Source organism: Pseudopodoces humilis, chromosome 2 (assembly GCF_049639895.1).
Source record: "Pseudopodoces humilis isolate 2021_Gansu_Grassland_sample_001 chromosome 2, ASM4963989v1, whole genome shotgun sequence".
Lineage (NCBI taxonomy): Eukaryota > Metazoa > Chordata > Aves > Passeriformes > Paridae > Pseudopodoces > Pseudopodoces humilis.
Window position 1 is genome coordinate 87,964,081 of NC_142201.1, and position 16,947 is coordinate 87,981,027.

General features: G+C 52.2%; 2 protein-coding genes across 2 annotated transcripts; both read right to left on the reverse strand.

Moving 5' to 3' along the window:
• Positions 1 to 4,023: 4,023 nt before the first annotated feature.
• On the reverse strand, positions 4,024 to 7,782 carry GAPDH (glyceraldehyde-3-phosphate dehydrogenase). Its single transcript, XM_005523849.3, has 12 exons — positions 7,699 to 7,782; positions 7,179 to 7,222; positions 6,510 to 6,609; positions 6,268 to 6,374; positions 6,092 to 6,182; positions 5,818 to 5,933; positions 5,620 to 5,701; positions 5,332 to 5,483; positions 5,151 to 5,229; positions 4,837 to 4,920; positions 4,599 to 4,696; positions 4,024 to 4,327 (listed from the first exon to the last, which is right to left on the reverse strand). The coding sequence occupies exons 2-12, from the start codon at positions 7,199 to 7,201 to the stop codon at positions 4,258 to 4,260; spliced, it is 1,002 nt and encodes a 333-aa protein (XP_005523906.1). The 5' UTR covers positions 7,202 to 7,222; positions 7,699 to 7,782; the 3' UTR covers positions 4,024 to 4,257.
• A 2,404-nt stretch (positions 7,783 to 10,186) lies between these two features.
• Positions 10,187 to 11,992, reverse strand: LOC102099396 (C-type natriuretic peptide 2-like). The gene is made up of 2 exons (XM_005523850.2): positions 11,894 to 11,992; positions 10,187 to 10,507 (listed from the first exon to the last, which is right to left on the reverse strand). Exons 1-2 carry the CDS (start codon positions 11,990 to 11,992, stop codon positions 10,235 to 10,237), a joined length of 372 nt encoding a protein of 123 aa, XP_005523907.2. The 3' UTR covers positions 10,187 to 10,234.
• Between the last annotated feature and the right edge of the window lie 4,955 nt (positions 11,993 to 16,947).

Below are 16,947 nucleotides of genomic sequence, written 5' to 3' on the forward strand. Positions count from 1 at the left end.
CAGGACTGAATGTTTTGGGTCATTCTGCATAATCCACACACCTTGGTACCCTCATGCTCCAAATTGTTCTGAAGGTGTTGATGGGTGTGACCTCAGATGCTGGGCACTCGCATCTCTCAGTTGCCACAAGTTTTCAACCTGGAAAGGATGGTCTTCCCTGTCCTCAGGCAGCTCTTAAAAAGGTTTTGCCAGCCTGTTTTTTCCTAAATTCCATTCCTTTTCATCATGGGGAGGGGGGTGGGGGAGTTGAGGTGCGTGATGAATTACTTGCAGCACAGTTACCTGTTCACCCATTTCATCCACCTGAGTCTCGCATGTGGTTTGCTGCCCTTCGTGTCACAGACATGGTCTCAAATCCTGATGCTTCAGTTTTCAGTCATGGCTTCATGTCACTGCTGCAGAGGAAAAATCTCGTGTCTGGCAACACCCCAAAGCTCCTCTGATGGCAAAACATCAACTTTACTTTTCATTCACATGCTTAATCTTCCCTAATCGCTCCCACGCCATCTTACGGCTTTTTGGCAGCTTTCTTATCTCCAAGATGCATTTGAAAGAGGTTTTCAGCCTTCTTCCTTTTCTATTTGTCACAGAATCTCTATTTTTTTTTTCTTTAGGTTACTAAGTTCCATTTACTAGTATTTATGAGTTTTTCTTTTATTTCCATTTGACTACAGCTTCTGCTTTTTGACAGCTGCCTTTTCAAATCTTACGCTGTGAAGTATAACCCAGCACTACTGTTCCTTCTAGGGAACACTTAATTAACTCCCTCAAGAGGATGATACTTCTGTAGTAAGGTAATAATACACAGAGGTAAGTCAGCTGCCCTAGAGTAAGAGATTACATTCAGCTCAGAAGAGTAAGTAACAAATTACTTGTTTTTGCAGCATGTACACATTGCGATTGCCCAAAGGTAGGCAGCTTGGTTTTGATGAAATGTGAGTACTGCTGGGGTATTTGCATACCCTAAGTCGTGAACCTGCATTTTTGTGAATGGCATCAGTCATGAAGGAGGTTGAAACATTATCCTTTAAGATGTTTGTCTTTTGTAACTGTGTCCTAAGTATTTCAGAGTCCTGTATCTCCACTTCCTTGCCCTGGTCTTGTCAATTGCCCTGGTCTTGTCAATCAATCAAAGACTGATTACTTCAGAAGTGGATACAGGATGTTTTAAAAGTCCAAGACCTTTTTTTACTGTGCTTACACGGTCACCATTTTGTTATGCTTTTTTGAGTGATTTTTCAAGTGAACTTATTTTCCACATCTGTTCAAGCTGGTTTTCGCTACGTGTCATCTTCCTTAACGCTCAAGTTTCACGCTGACATCTCAACATGAAGGTGGTCTGAGGACCTTTCTTGGGGAAGCAATGCATGTGTAGTAGTCTGTGCAAATGCCAAGAAGTGTAATTCCTCTAAATGTTCAAAGTTACTATAAAACAAAATTTTTCTGTAACAGCACTGCTAATTACCCTTAGCTGTCTTAAAAAAAGGAGAATAAAATGTAGAGCTTACCACCCCTAGAAATGGCTGGCTTTCCATCAGAGAAGCTGTCAGCCAGAGAGCTTTCCCAAGTGCATCCCTCTCCTACAATGGCTCTGAAGAGTGAGCCCTGGTGCCTGGCCAGCCACGGAAGGCAGAGTCAACCTTTTAGCCAGGATCAGTGTCTTTCTGTACCTTCCCCTTGCAAGGTGCTCACAAACCAGCATGGATCGTGGCTTGTGGCAACTGCTCCTGGAGTTGGTTTGTCCCTGCAAAGTGGCACAATTGCTTTTCACTCCCCTGGCGGAACGAGAGCCTCTTTATGTCTGCCTGAGCACCTGCCTTGCCTGATGAAGCATTTCTATCTGCTTTCCTTAAAAACGCTGTCAGAACAAATCTAGAGCTCCCCTACTTGGGGAGAAACTCCTCTGCAGAGACAGAAGCAGCTGCCACAGCAGATCTCCCATCTTTATCTCAATGCCATCCACAGTCATATATGTCAAATTTACAAACTGTTTTAAAAAAAATATAATTACATGGGGTTTTTTAGGTCAGGGTTGCAGTTCTCAGACAGGCTGGCTACTGAGCTAGTTTTTCCATTTGTCCAGAGGGGCCTTGCTGTGGTGTCATCTGCAGGCACACTGGATGCAAAATAAGGATTTGGAAGAGCTGTGCATTTTAGGGAGGTTGTATTAGAGAGAGGAAACCAAGGCCTCCAGGCAGTCCAAAAGCTGCATGACTAGTCTGCCACACTCACTCTCCCCGTTTCCATACAGGACCAGCCATGTTTTAAATACTGCAATTCCTGGTTTTCCTCACCTCAATACCATATATTTTTTCTAGGAGAGGTGAGATTGTAAACCAGTTGAAATATTGTTTAAAAACAGAGTGAACCTTTATTCAAGACATTCCCAGCAGCTGTTAGTCTGAGAGCACATCTCTTCCTCCACTCTGAGGCTGTATGACTTTGCTCATTCCCAGAGCAATTTGATCTCAGGTTGGATAGGGCTCATGCCTGTTAAATAACAAGAATTCTTTGCTGTACCATTTTTCAGGCAGCCTTATCTCACTTAGGAAGCAAGTCTTTTTATGAGAAAAAGTTGACTCATAGAAATGTTCCAGCTTTTAAGCCAGTTCAGAATGTTTTACATGGGAAAATGATACATCCATCTTTCCCCCATTTAGGTGTTTCAGTAGCCTCTCTGCACTTCCAGATTATCAAGCAAGGTGCTGACTGGCATGCACACAAATATGCAGGCAGCAGCACAAACAGAACAGCCATTCAAAGCACCCAGGCACAAGCAATCAAGGAGAGGATGGGACCAACCCAAGACTCATTTGTAATCTTGACAGGTCTCCAGGCTACACAGCTCTCCCCAGCAGAAACCCAGCTCCATGGGAGGGCTGTGCCTCCGGTGAGCTCCAGCACCAGGCAGCTCCCACTTCATGTCAGTTACCTAAAGCTTCAATGACGGGGCCATTTGTGGTGTAATCCAAGTATTTCTGCTGTCCCAGGGCTAACAAGCTGCTCAGAATCCCAACTCCTATCCAAGAGGCAGGTTATTCAACCTTCTTCTCTTTGCAATATAACTTTGAGTCATCGCCCTCTAGTCCGGCAAATATTTAATTCTTAGGCAGCCCAACTGCTGGAGATAAGTGGCTCTGGGAAATCATGTCCAGCATACCTTGATCCTGAGAGTTAAGACCTCCAGCTTATGTCCTTGCAGCATCCAGATCAGGGTCTAAAGCAGTTAGGGTCCAGACAACAGCTCCAGCCGTGCCTGCCAGGGAGAGAACACATCAGCCCTGAGATGCTAAATTAAGCTGCTAAAAATGGAGGGCCACGTGATTGTGTGCAGTGCATTGCTTATCTGTCCTAGTGCTCACAGGTCATGGAAGGCTCTGTCCCTGCCCGGCAGCATTCATGCTTCCAGAACTAATGCAGGGAGGCAGAGGGCTGACACTCACCTTGCAGAGATTTGCTGCTCAGCAGCTTAACTGCAACTGCCCCTCCTTACGCACAGAATTAAGCCAGAATTAAGACTGGCCACCACCATGTCGATGATGGCCTCCGACACGTCCCTAGGCAGCCATTTCCTCTGGGGCAAAGCCAATCCATTTTAAAAGGTAAAAGGAAGTAAAATACCTTCCTTGTAACACCAGGAGTATCTTCCTTGTCCCTCACTGAGGCAGGGGAAGAATTAATTTGTTTCTTGTGCCCCTTTACCAAACCAAACTCAAGACTCATCTGCTCAGCACTTTTATTCTGCGTACACCCATCAGATAAGCAAATCCAGAGCTCGGTGTATGGAGCCACAGAGCTGCTTTCCATCCTACCATGCACCTCTGCTGTGGAGCACAGCCCTGCACCACACCTTGTTTTGGCTCAGGGGCTGGACTCTGGGCTCTCCCATGTGGAACAAGCAGCTCAGCAGGCTGCACTCCCCAGCTCCTCACTGCAGCTGGAAGAAACTGTGCCATGCAGGCGCCTGTAGCTTGTTACGTACATGCCCCCTCCTCCCATCTCCCCCTGACAGAAAGACAAGGCTTTTCAGATGGTGATCACTTTTATTGATGTAAGGTGGTACACAAACAGATCAGTTTCTATCAGCCTCTCCACCTCCCCCAGGCTCGGGGAGAAGTTGGAGGAGTGGGGGAGACAAGGGAACAGAACTGGCCTCTCACTGCAGGATGCAGAGCTAAGCGGTGGTGAACAAGGGCAGGGGCTCCAACAAAGGAGAGTCCTGCTTCCCTAGGCAGCAGGGGGGCCTGTGTGCTCAGCTTACTCCTTGGATGCCATGTGGACCATCAAGTCCACAACACGGTTGCTGTATCCATATTCGTTATCGTACCTGGGGACAGAAAACAAGCGCTGTCAGGGCTGACCCGTTTCCTGCACCTCGTCTTCCTGCTCCTCTGCCCTATTCCCGCACAACTGAACTCCCACCTACCCTCCCAGAGGGGAAGGAGGCAGCCATAACAATTTCAGGTAAGAAGCAATCTCACTCCACAGTGAGACTGGAGGTGTGTGTATCCACCTGGATCACCAGTGGTAACCAACAGGACCCAAGTCTGTAACCTGTCTGTGCCAACACCCACATCCCGCGCTAAGGCTGCACCTACCAGGAAACCAGCTTGACAAAATGGTCGTTCAGTGCAATGCCAGCACCCGCATCAAAGGTGGAGGAATGGCTGTCACCATTGAAATCACAAGAGACAACCTGAAACACAACAAATTGTAATGCATATGGTTGCCCAGTCTGTACCCCAAGTGCCAAAACCAGGATCCTGGCAAAGCTGCTGCCACAACAGTCTTTTAGAAAAATGAGCCAAGTGCCGATAACCACAGGCTGAGAGTTACCTGGTCCTCTGTGTATGCCAGGATGCCCTTCAGGGGCCCATCAGCAGCAGCCTTCACTACCCTCTTGATGTCATCGTATTTGGCCTGAGGGGAGACAGATCCAAGATGCTCAGATCCCAACTCACACAAAATGTCCACCGGGGACAGGGGAGGGAGGAGACACACATGGCAACACACCAGCAGGTGCTCTTTTCACAAACATCACATCTTCAGAACAAGATCAATGCAGAGAGGGCAATTCTAGGTGCAATACAGGGCTTAGAGGAAGCAGGGGCACATCTGGAAGTTGTTAGGACCTCATCCACACCACTTACTGGTTTTTCCAGACGGCAGGTCAGGTCCACAACAGAGACATTAGGGGTTGGCACACGGAAAGCCATTCCAGTAAGTTTCCTGTGAGAGACATGAGTCAGCAAGGAACAGCATCTGGCACACCTCTGCCAGCCTAAGTAATAGTCTGCCTCCTCCTGACACCTGAGAAGGGACAACACTCACCCATTGAGCTCAGGAATGACTTTTCCCACAGCCTTAGCAGCTCCAGTAGATGCTGGAATAATGTTCTGAGCAGCACCTCTACCATCCCTCCAGAGCTTCCCAGAGGGGCCATCCACTGTCTTCTGTGTGGCTGTGATGGCATGGACAGTGGTCTGAAGAAAGAGCACAGGAATAAGAACACAGCCAATACTCTCCAGGAAGAGTGACAAAGGGAGGACAGATGCTTTCCCTCTCACACAAGGGGATCTGTGGTAGGTCAACCTCCTCAGCACCAAGCTGCAGACCTACCATGAGACCCTCCACAATGCCAAAGTTGTCATGGATGACCTTGGCCAAGGGCGCCAGGCAGTTAGTAGTGCAGGAAGCATTGCTGGGGTAGAGAGAAAAAGGCACATCAGCCAGAGGCAACACTTCCACTGAGATGAAGTGAGACCCCTGGCAGCTGGTGAGAGCTCCAGGCCATAAAACATGTTCCTCTCTCTTTACCTGACAATTTTCAGAGACTTGTCATACTTCTCATGGTTGACACCCATCACAAACATGGGAGCATCAGCAGAAGGGGCAGAGATGATCACACGCTTGGCACCACCCTTCAGGTGAGCCTGGAGAGATAAAAAATGACATAACTCAGGATCCTTCCAAGCTTGCTCCTTCAGATCTCTTCTCTTTCACAGTCTCATCTCGTGCAGCTCTGTATATGGAGCCCAACAGGAAGAAGCAGCACTATCTCCTCTCTCCTATGCCTCCATGGCATACTCACCCCGGCCTTCTCCATGGTGGTGAAGACACCAGTGGATTCCACAACATATTCAGCACCAGCATCTGCCCACTTGATGTTGCTGGGGTCACGCCTAAGGAGAGACAAAATTTTAAGAGCTGCTCCATGAGACACTTGCTTTCAACCTCCAGAGGGGCAACAGTGAAAAAGATACTTACTCCTGGAAGATGGTGATAGCATTCCCATTAATCACAAGTTTCCCATTCTCAGCCTTGACAGTGCCCCGGAAGTGGCCATGAGTGGAGTCATATTTGAACATATAAACCTAATAAAGAGAGGGGGAGTGGACAGTCAGGCATCCAGGCTGCCATCATCCTCTAAGACCCTGGGAAGTTACTAGAATAGGTCCAGAGAAGCCCTACTCAGAAAGGCCCAGAGGGGGCACAGCAAAGCAACTAACCATGTAGTTCAGATCAATGAAGGGATCGTTGATGGCCACCACTTGGACTTTGCCAGAGAGGACGGCAGCACGGGTGACCAGGCGGCCGATGCGGCCAAATCTGGAGAGAGAAAGACGTGTGAGGAGGCGCAACAGGGAACCAGCACAGCTGGGCATGGGAGGCAGTCCATGGCAGCCTTCCCTCGGGATCATCCACTGCTCCCTGCCGACTGGGGCGGGAGGGAGCCCTGCAGCTCGTCCAAAGGCCAAGGCACCCCGGTTAAAGATTAAGAGCGACCCCTGCCCCGGAAAGGTCAATCGCTAAATTTACTGAAAGTCCCAGGGATCCGGTTACTCCTCCGCCCGGTACGAGAAGGTCACATCCCGGGGCCGCCATTGACACACGATCTACCGGGAGACCTTTTGGTGGGGGGCTGCAGGGATCCCCGGGAATGCGGAGGGAAACTGGGGCAGCCGTGCAACGGCAGCCCCTTCCGGAGTGAGTCACCCCGAATCCGAAGAGAAATGAGTCAGCAGCACCGCTCTGCCCCGGGGGGCGCCGGCGGAGCGGGATCGGCGGGATTCAACCTCTCCCTTCCCCTAAATCATACCCCGGCGCCCTTGAGGCGACCTTGCCCCCCCCGCCCCCACCCCCAAATCCCCGCTGGCCCCACCGGCCCCGGCACTCACCCATTGACTCCGACTTTCACCATCTTTACCACTTCGGGATGTTCCTGCGGGCAGAAACCACCAGTAGGGGCATTAGGGGAACGGGCAACAACCGCCCCCGGCAGCCGCGCCCGCACCCGGCGCCGTTAACGTCTCGCCCGCCCCGAGGGGCGAGCGGGGGGGCGGGCAAGGGGGCGCCCGCGCTCTGAGCCAGCCCCACCCCCCCCGGGCGATCACTCCCCCGCCCCGGGCGATTAACTCGCTTGCCCCCCCGCGACAGCTATCCGCCCCCTCCTCCTCCGGCGACCATCCCCCGCTCCCACCCCTAACCCTCCTCGCCTCACCGCCCCCCACACGCCGCCCTCGCCATTTTGCGCAGCGCCGCCTTTGTGCCCGTGGGTCCCGCGGCCGCGCTCCGCCCGGGGGCTGCCGCACCCCCTGCCGGTGGGCGGTGTGCGTGTGTGGGGAGAGGGCTCTCACACGCCCGCCCCCCGCCGCCTTTCTCTCCCCCCGCGCATCTCCCCCCCCCCCCGCCAGGTACCTGCTGCCACCGAACCGCCCGGCGCGCAGTGAGGAGGTGGCGCAGCGCCTCTCCGCCGCACTTTATAGCCGCGTGAGGGTAGGGCGGGGGCCCGCCCCGCCGCGACGCCGACGAATGGCAGCGCGGAGGCCGGACCGGGCTACGTGCGCCCGTGCTGCGGGTGCGGCAGGCGAAGACCCCCCCTGTTTCCCCCGCCCCGCCGCCCCCCGTTAACAAAGGCCCCGTGCCGGGAACGGAGGGTCCGTAGCGATCACATTCCCGTCGAGCCACCCCAAGGGGGTTGGTGGTGCTAGTGGCGGTGGTGAAAAATGCACCGGTCCTTGCGGGGAGGTGTCCCCAGGGTGAGGATGGGCGGCTGCCCCCGAGGAGACGGGGAGGGACCCCCGGGTGATAGCTGGTCAGGGGCTGTTCTCGCCGGGCTCGCTGCCACTCCGGAAGATGGTATGCGCTGCTTTCAATGATGGTATGCCCTGGTAACAAAGGGCACGTAGCCGCCCACACCGGCTGCAGGCTGTGCCCCCTTGAATGGAGTAGTATCCAGTATCCGAAGGGACCTACAGGGAAGCCGGAGAGGGACTCTTCGTCAGGAGCTGTAGTGATGGCACAAGGAGTAATGGGTACAACTTGAAAGGAGGGAAATTTAGGATGGATATTAGGGAGAAGCTCTTTACTGTGAGGGTGATGAGGCACTGCAACACGTTGCCCAGGGAGGCTGTGGATGCCCCAGCCGTGGCAGTGTTCCAAGCCAGGCTGGATAAGGCCTTAAGCAACCTGCTTTAGCGGGAGGCATCCGTGCACGTGGCACGGGGGTTGGAACTGGATAATCTTTAAGGTCCATTCCAACCCCTTAACATTCCATGACTCTATGGCTGCAAGGGCAAATGGGGTGCAGGGATGCTGGGGTCACCTGGAGGGAGCAGTGGGTCTCCAGGCATTGCCCATTCCCCCTGAAATGGGTACTGGTACATTCTCCCTGGCTGGGAGCTCTCCCTCCTCCAGACTGGGACCCTCCTCTGGGGTGGGTTTATCCAGGCGTGCTCTGGACGGGGCCCCCGGCCGGGCGCTGCCCCGGCAGGCCACGGGCGGCAGCGTGAGCACCATCTTAATGAGGCACTGCGGCAGTGCTGCCGCTACCCGCGGGACGTGACGGCGGAAATCCTGCTCGTCTGCCGTCTCGACCCGCCTTCCCCGGCTGCCTGCGAGGAGGAAGCGCTCCTGGCATGGCCGCTGCCCGGCTCCCCACCCCCCACCCCCCCCCAAGCTGGGCTCCCTCCGCCTCCATCCTCCGGCTCTGTGCGGGGCAAGTGCGGCGGGACAAACCCACCTTAGGTACAACGCCCAGAGCATGCACAAATCCCAAATCTCCCATCCCGGACGAAGTTGTGGGAACAGTGGGGATGCAAATCTGGATTGACAGAGCGGGTGGGGGCGGTGGGAGCTGGAATGTCCCTGTGGCTACTCGGTTGAACAGGGCTTTGAGGATAAAAGGGGGGGGGGGGGTGGGCAGGCTGGGGGAACCACGCAGGTACAGGGTGGGGGACAAGAGAGGGGTCATGCAGCTCAAACGTAACCCTACTCTCCTTATACCACTGCTATTCCCGGCGCTGCTGAGGGGCTGGTGGCTAAGTTTAGACCCAGCTGAGGTTACAACCTTTTCTTAAAGGCCAGGACATGGTGATGGCTCGCGGGGCACAGCAGCAGGGCTACGAACTCGTGCCGGGGTCGGTGGTGCCCCAGGCGCAGCCCGCCGAGGGAGGCTCTCGGGGGAAGCTTCAGCGCAAACAGGAGGCCTCAGTGTTTGCTCTAGCGGGGGCAGAGTGCGGCCGGGGTGAGCTAGGGCGGCCCTTGTGCCCCGCGCCCCGTCGATACCTCCTCACCCGTGTCCGCCCCCCCGGCCGCACCGCGCCGCAGCCGCGCGTGCCGCACGCCCCACGCGGAATGGCGGGGGGAGGGGCCGGCACGGCCCCGCGCGTGGGGCCGGGGGCGCCGGGCGGGCCCTGCCAGCGCCTCCCCCCCGGTCCCCGGCCGGGGGCAGCCACCGCCGAGCGCGGACGCGGCAAATTAGTACAGCTTTTTTAATGAGCGAGTCCTCAGGCACGGGGAGCGGGGAGGGGGCTGCCGGCGGAGCCGGGCAGCCCCTGCTCGTACTGCCGCGCCGCTTCCTCGCTGCCGCAGCCTCCCTTTTTCGGGCCGGGAGCTTCAGGGCTTCGCGCAGCCGTGCGCCGTGCTGGTTCCCGAGCCGGTGCTGGTTCCCGAGGCTGGCAGCCCTCCGGCTGCGGAGAAGCGGGCCTGGTGAGCCGCCCAGCGGTGTCCCGCCCGCCTGCTCTCGCCCCGGCCGGCGCCAGCGCCGCGCCGGCAGCACGGGGCGGCCCCGGTCCCGGCCTTTGCCCCGGCGGCTGGCAGGTGGTGGCCCCACAGCCTGCCCCGCTGCCCCATCCCCTCGCTGTCTGTGCGCTCAACTCTGCCCTGAACTTCTTCCCTGCCCGCTTGCTCGAGCCCACACTCTTGGCCCTCTCACCTCGGAGGCCCTCCAAAGCTAACACCCCAAACCACTGAAGGTCCCGATTCGGTCCAGTTTCAGCCCGAAGCAACCCCTGGGCATGGCCTTCCAGGCCCAATCTCCAGGCAGTGCCCACTTGCGACTGGCGAGGTTCTTGCGCCAGAGGGATGGACGGGCAGCTCTAGCCCCAGATGGGAGGAAGGGGAGAGTGGAGGAGAGCAGCTGAGGCCCAAAGCTGGATCCCTCCTTCGTGTCCTCTTCTGTCAGCGTGGACTCGGACTCCAGGGGCAGCAATCGTGAAAGGAGCATCTGGGATAAACGGAGGAGAGTGGGGTGATGCCTGTGCTTCCAGTGATAAGCCTTGTACCCCCTGGTACCTCAGTTCCCATACCTCCTTGAGGGCTCAGGCGGGACATTAAAGTGATGCCTGCTTACAGCACTGTGCCTGTGACATTGCATCCAGACACAGGGAAGGGCTTGACCAGCAGCTCTCACTGTCTGAAGTGACTTTGCTGTCCAAAACAGCAGGCAGACAGCTGCTGTGAGCTCTGCCTGCGGGCAGATTGCCCTGCTCTTGTACAACCATACACACATCCTGCCTAGCCCCAGATTTGGAAGGTAACTGTCTTCAGTCCTTGCTCCTTTTGTGGATGCTGAGCATCTCTGTGTGCTCAGGCTGCTATGTACCATTTAATTTTTCCAGATGGCTGCTGGGAAGGATGGTCCTGCCTCAAAGACCTGCTGATAAAATGGGGGAGAGGCAGGAGCAGAGCAGGTGTGAGGAAGAGGGAATCCCCATCAGCTGGAAATCCTCTAGGTTAGCTGTGCTGACTGTAAACCCCCAGCACTGCTAGGAGATAAGGGTTAGGGGATGTGTTGGGTGCAGTGGAGGCATGGCATTGCTGCCCAGAGAAGCTGCCTGCGGGAGCCGTTCCACATCTGTCTCTCACATGGATGCTGAGCTAAGGCTGAGGATGCCTTTGTGCAGCTCTGTGTGGTAGCAAGTTAACTGAAGCGGACACAGGCATCCTCAGTGAGGAGTGAAAGTGGTGAGTCATAGCAGGATCAGTCTTGTGATTTTAGTTCATGTCCTGACTATTTCCCTGTGGCTTTCCCAGGGTGATGTAAAGGCAACCTGGGGCTCAGGTTAGGGTTTGGGTAAGAGCGAGCTGGCTAGATTTGAAAGCAAAAAATACTATTGCTGTAATTGCTGAGGATAAAAGATTTACTCAAGTGAAGAAGCCCTTAGCTGGCATCCTGACACAGCTCTTGGCCTTAAAGAGGGTCTTTAAGGGGGATAGTACTGAGCTTAGGAGCAAAACTCCTGGCCTAACAGGATGCATCTTTCCTCTGAAACATCTGAACTAGGCACTGAACATAAGAGACATGACTGTAATTATCTGGTGGCTGCTGACACAGAGTGGGCTTAGAAAACTTCACTGTTAAAAGCTTTTGCAGAGCACTAAAAGCTTTTGTCTGTTTCCTATCTTGAAATGCTGGTGCTCCTTAGGGGCTGGCTTATAAAGCTAAAGTCACCCTAAAGCTGAGGCTGCTGAAGGGGAGAGTGCAACAAGAGTAGACAGCAGCCTCTTTGTAGTTGGAATTTGGGACCACCTCTCATTTGAGGTTCAAACACAACCTCCCCTCCTCCTCCCCTCCTGAAATCAACCTCAGGTCTCTCCCACTCCCTCCTACCTGTAGCCTCTGTCCTGGTAAGGACACAGTCTGAACGCTGGCAGAGAGCAGAACCAAGAAGAGGAAAAATGAGCAAGGCCACGACCGAAGCCCCAGCATCTTCTTAGCCCAGGGCTGGTGGGAGGCAAGACAGGACTCACAGCATCCGTGTTGGATGTGGTCCCTAGCCCCTCTCTGCCTTTATAGCTTTGGTTCTGGCAGGCAACTGCCCCAGCTCCCTGCTGAACCACCCCCTGGAGCTCCTTAACCTTTCAGCCCTTTTGTCCAGGGAAATATATTTCAGGGTGAGCTCAGCAAGACCCCTTCCTCTAAAGAAAAGGGACACAAAGGTGTTTACTGAGTGTCTGGGAAGACAAATGTGAGTTGAGCTGCTGCTGGCCAGGACCTGGAGGTGTCTGTCAGGGTCAGGGATGGGGTGACACTTTGAAACATTTCCCAAAAGGAGGATATTGAAGGCTGCATTGTGTAGGAGTATTGAACATACTCCTCATAGGCAGAGTGCTGTTAATGCTATTTCTCTAATCGGTGTGAGCATGAACTGCAGCTCAGCTAGAGGTAGGCACACTGCTGGCTGCACCAAACAGACACAAATTCACCTCGACTGAAAACACAGGCTTTTGTTTTTAATATTTAGATCTTGGTGAGACAGTTGGGCTGGGAATGAAGAGCTCCTGCTGCAGAAGGTGGGTGAATTCCAGTGCTATACAGAATTTGTAGCAGTGACAGGAGCGTGGGTCTAGTACTATTTGGCATATAATTTGCGGTCTGTCTGTCCCAAGTCACCATCTGGAGGACTGAGCTGAGTTTCCAGAGGAACCGTCACAGAAAAGAGCTTGTCAAGACTCAGCTTGCACTTTCTCAAACTCAGGCACACAATGGGAGCAGGATAGCAAGGAGCAGATTCCTACCTCCTAAATCTTCGGGCCATTTGTTCCCCCCACTTTGTTTACCTCTTCCATTTTACTGTAGTTTCTCACCAGCTGAACAAGGCAATGAGGTCACTGTTTGGAGATCAGGGTGCAGAAGTCAGCCTGGGTGTGAAGACAGAAACTAATGAGCAAAGTTTGTCAGGGGAGAGGAAAGGGGAGACTGTACCCCAGTACAGGATTAGCAGTGGGTGTGCTGGGAGAGTTTAACAACACCCCAAACTTCCCTTTGTTCAGTACTGTTGCACAAAACAGTTGGGTCAGAACTTGACAGAACATGTTCTGCTGCCTGCTTTTGTTTATTTTTTTCAAAGAAAGAAGAAAAAACTCTTCTCCAGAGAAAACAAAAGTCACAGATCAGATATTTGCTCTGTCTCTCCCTCCTTCCCTCCCTCCCTTTCTTCCTTCCAGGCATTTTGCACTTGCAGATGCAGGTTTGTGGGTCCATTTCTTCTCTGCCCAAGGAGACAGAAATTTTTATGAACCTTTTGCATCCAGTTCATGAGAAGCAAGTATGGGCCTTCAGTCTGGAGTGCTGATGCCAGAAGCAGTGCTTTGCACAGCTGTGGACATCCAGTTTTGCTAGCTCCAGCTGATGGCTGCAACCCACGGCTGGTGCTGTGTCCAGAGCAATGTGATGCTCTAGTGATCCTGTCTGGCATTCCTGTCACCCTGTCATCTGGGCCAGCACATGGAGGGCCTCCCAAGGCCCCCTTGAGACATTCTGTGGGAAACAGGATTACTTTCATACCAACCTTTGAATCTACAAAGCACAGGGGACTGCTGGACAGTCATGGGACACGCACCCCACATGGGCATTCAGATGGGGTGCCTGGAACAAACGAGGTACGGGATGTGTGCGCATATCCCACATCAGCCAGCCCCTCCTTGTGCTGGATGCAGTAGTGTAAGGGGCGGTGTGGTGTGAAAGTTTCAGAGGGATGGAAAAGAGAAGAAGGACAGGAGGTAAGCACATGCTCATGCTGCGTGCAAGGTGTCCCAGAGGATGCTGTTCTGTACTTCCCAGTCACATGTGGCCATCCAGAAAGAGCTGAGTCAGTGTGCTCGAGCGCTCCTGCTGCCGGCAGGAGCAGCTCTGCTGGAACAGCACCGGTGACATGAGTCAGTCAGTCCTTTCCTGAGTGAAAGGTAAGTGCAAAAGCAACGCGCTTTGGTTTTGATATGAAATGTAGCAGCAGTTTGATCTTGCATCACTTGAATGGGGTGGCCCCCATACTGCAAGAAGAATGCCAGAGATGTGTTTGCAACTGCTCCAAAATTCCAGTCCACTTGCACAAAGACTGAGCCCTGAAGGGGCGGACAGGCTTTGAGATCTCAAATGACAAGTGCCCTCCTTGGGTTCAGCAAGAGCTGGGGCTGGCAAGAGGGAAAGAGCCATCACTGTCCCATATTAAGCAAGAAACTTCAGACACTGCAGAAAAATTGCAAATTTTCTTGTAGATTCTTGTAAGTTCTTGAAAATCCAGCAACGCCTGGATAAAATGCAGGTGCTCAGTAACTCAGGTGCCGTGATATTGCAGCTGCTCCGCGTCCCAGATCCTTGCTGGGACTGCAGTAGAACTGAATAGTTACTCTGACATGTCCTGGCAGTGACTGTGAAGTGAAAAGGCTTTGGCAGACAAGTCCTCGATTGCCCCAGTTTTCTCAGACTCAAATAGGTTATTGTCCTTCTTTCCTCTCTGATGCTAACAAGTTTCCCTTATAAAAACCCTTCTCCCTTGGATGCTGGGGCACTGACTCTAGAGCTTGCAAGACCAGAAAAGTGGTCTGCTGCTGAATCACAGTCAGCCTTCTACAAACAGTTGCTTATATAGGAAAGGAGCAGGGTAACTGGAGACTGGGAGATCTGGGAACCGAGCAAAGTACTGAGGGAACACCCCTTGGCCCAGGGTGATAGAAAGGGATGATAGTTGCTGCAAGCTCTAGAAGTGTACAATATTCATATTATTCCACCATTTGTAGGATTTCAGAGCAACCATGATCAGGAGTCCCTAGAGAATGGAAACACTATTGATCCTGACACTGAGGAGTCCCGCTGCCTCAGAATACAAGGGAGTGGGATTACTCCAGCAGTGATTTATGGTCATTGTGGCAGCCACCAAAATATATGTTTGTGAAGAACAGTAGGGCAGCAGTTATCTACTTAAGGCTGTAGCCACTGTATAGCTGCCCAAACCCCTCTTGGATTTTACCTCATCTTTCTTCAGGACTTCCTTTGTCCGTAACACAGGACTCCTAATTCTTCCTGTATCAGGAGAGGACAGTGAGAAGTAGAGGATGCTCCACCTGAACAACCTGCAGAAGAGGACCAACCAGAGCTTTCACTCACTGACTTTTCACTCCCACTTTCCCAGGCAGCATAGTGCCTGGGACTGAGCAAAGGACAGACTGCAGAACAGTGAAGGAGCCAGCATGACAGTCCAGTCACTGATTGCCAAACCCTCCTTCCAGGAAGGTGACTGTGTGGATCTCCTGAAGTAAAAAGTTCAACCATTTGTAGTGGAAAAGTATGGCCTGAAGGTGAGCCAATACTTAAGAGTTTTATGGCCACCTCACTTCCTCTATCTACTCATTCATATGTCCCCTACTGCAGCTTGGCAACATCTCACATCTACACAAGACTTACTGCTTGTAAAACCTTGAGCTTGGGCAGACATCCATACATCCATATATGCTGTCCTTTATTTATTCCTGTATGAGTGTCATACCCTGTGGGTGGTGAGGGAATCACGTATGGTGTGCATGACTCTGTGCTGTATTTACTGTCAATGCTGTAGCTGCTACCTTTGCCTCCTGGAGCCTTCACTGAATATTTTATCAGGAAGGAGGAATATTGCTGTAGCTTTCTGATCTTTGTATTTCACATGATTGTCCTGTGGCTACTGGCATGCTCTGGAGTTGGAGCATATCTGTATTGGTATTTGGCTATTAGGCTGGTGGTAAGTGGGCAGGTATTTTCACTGAGGCATGGGACTCAAGGGGGTGTTTATAAATACACCTGTCACCCCATCATTTCCCTCCCTACTTGTTTCTGGAAGCATTTAACATGATTATGTCCATTCAGGTATCAGCATGAAAAAACATATGCTCAGGTTAGCACAAAGCTATGCACTTCCTAATGATTTGGCTTTTTTAATAGGGATCAAAATAAGCTACAGCAGCTACTTCTGCAGCCAGAGCAGAAGGGAACTGAGCAGCATGTTCTACTTGCTGGGTGTACCCAGGGTGACCATAACTGTGGGAAGGTTGTCTCAAAGACAGAGATTACAGATCTGCAGAAGGACTGGAAAGGAGGACCACCCTTCCCATTCCTGCCCAGCTAGTGACTAGTCTGTTTTCTAGGCAGCTGACAAGGTAAGAGGAAATAATTCTGTAGTAAGAGCTCTGGGACAAATGCCAACTTGCCTCTAGACAGAAGGTTAAAGGTTATTTATGTGATTAACACAAAATCTTATTTGGGGCACTTCATGTTCACAGGGCAGTTTAAGGAGTGCTGGGACTGACTTGAAAACTGATGTGGCATTTGTGAAAGGAAAAAAATCTAAGTGCCAATTTTACTTGAAACATAATTGGATTTGCAGCAAATACATTCCAGAGAGCAGTAAGACAATCAAGGCTATCAGTATACTCAGTAACGTATCAAATTAGCATTATTACAAGTTACTTCTTAAGTTTTAGTGTTGGATTTGTTTTGCTTTTTTAGCTTTTAAAAGATTTTTTTTCCTATGGACCTTCCTATTGATTATTGAAGTGCTCTAGTCTAAGTTAGCCTCTCTCTCTTCTCCTAACACCCCACTCCTTGAACACTTCTTCGATAAGATATGCACAAGAAAAAGATCCAGGTACCTTCCCCTCAAAACCCTGCTTGGCTTTACAGGACAAGAGCATCAAAAAGGATGAAATATAAAAGGGCCTAAACCCAGTACAACTGCATTGGTCCCGTGTTAAAAGCTGAATAGTGTAGTATAAAGCACATATAAAATGAGAAAGGAATGAGCGTTTTGTACTCTGTGGGTAGTTCGTGGTCTTCTTAAGAAAAACTTTCTTCCAAAGATTTTTCTTTTTTTTTTAAATTTTAATAAGAGCAGCTTATTCTCATCTGCAAAG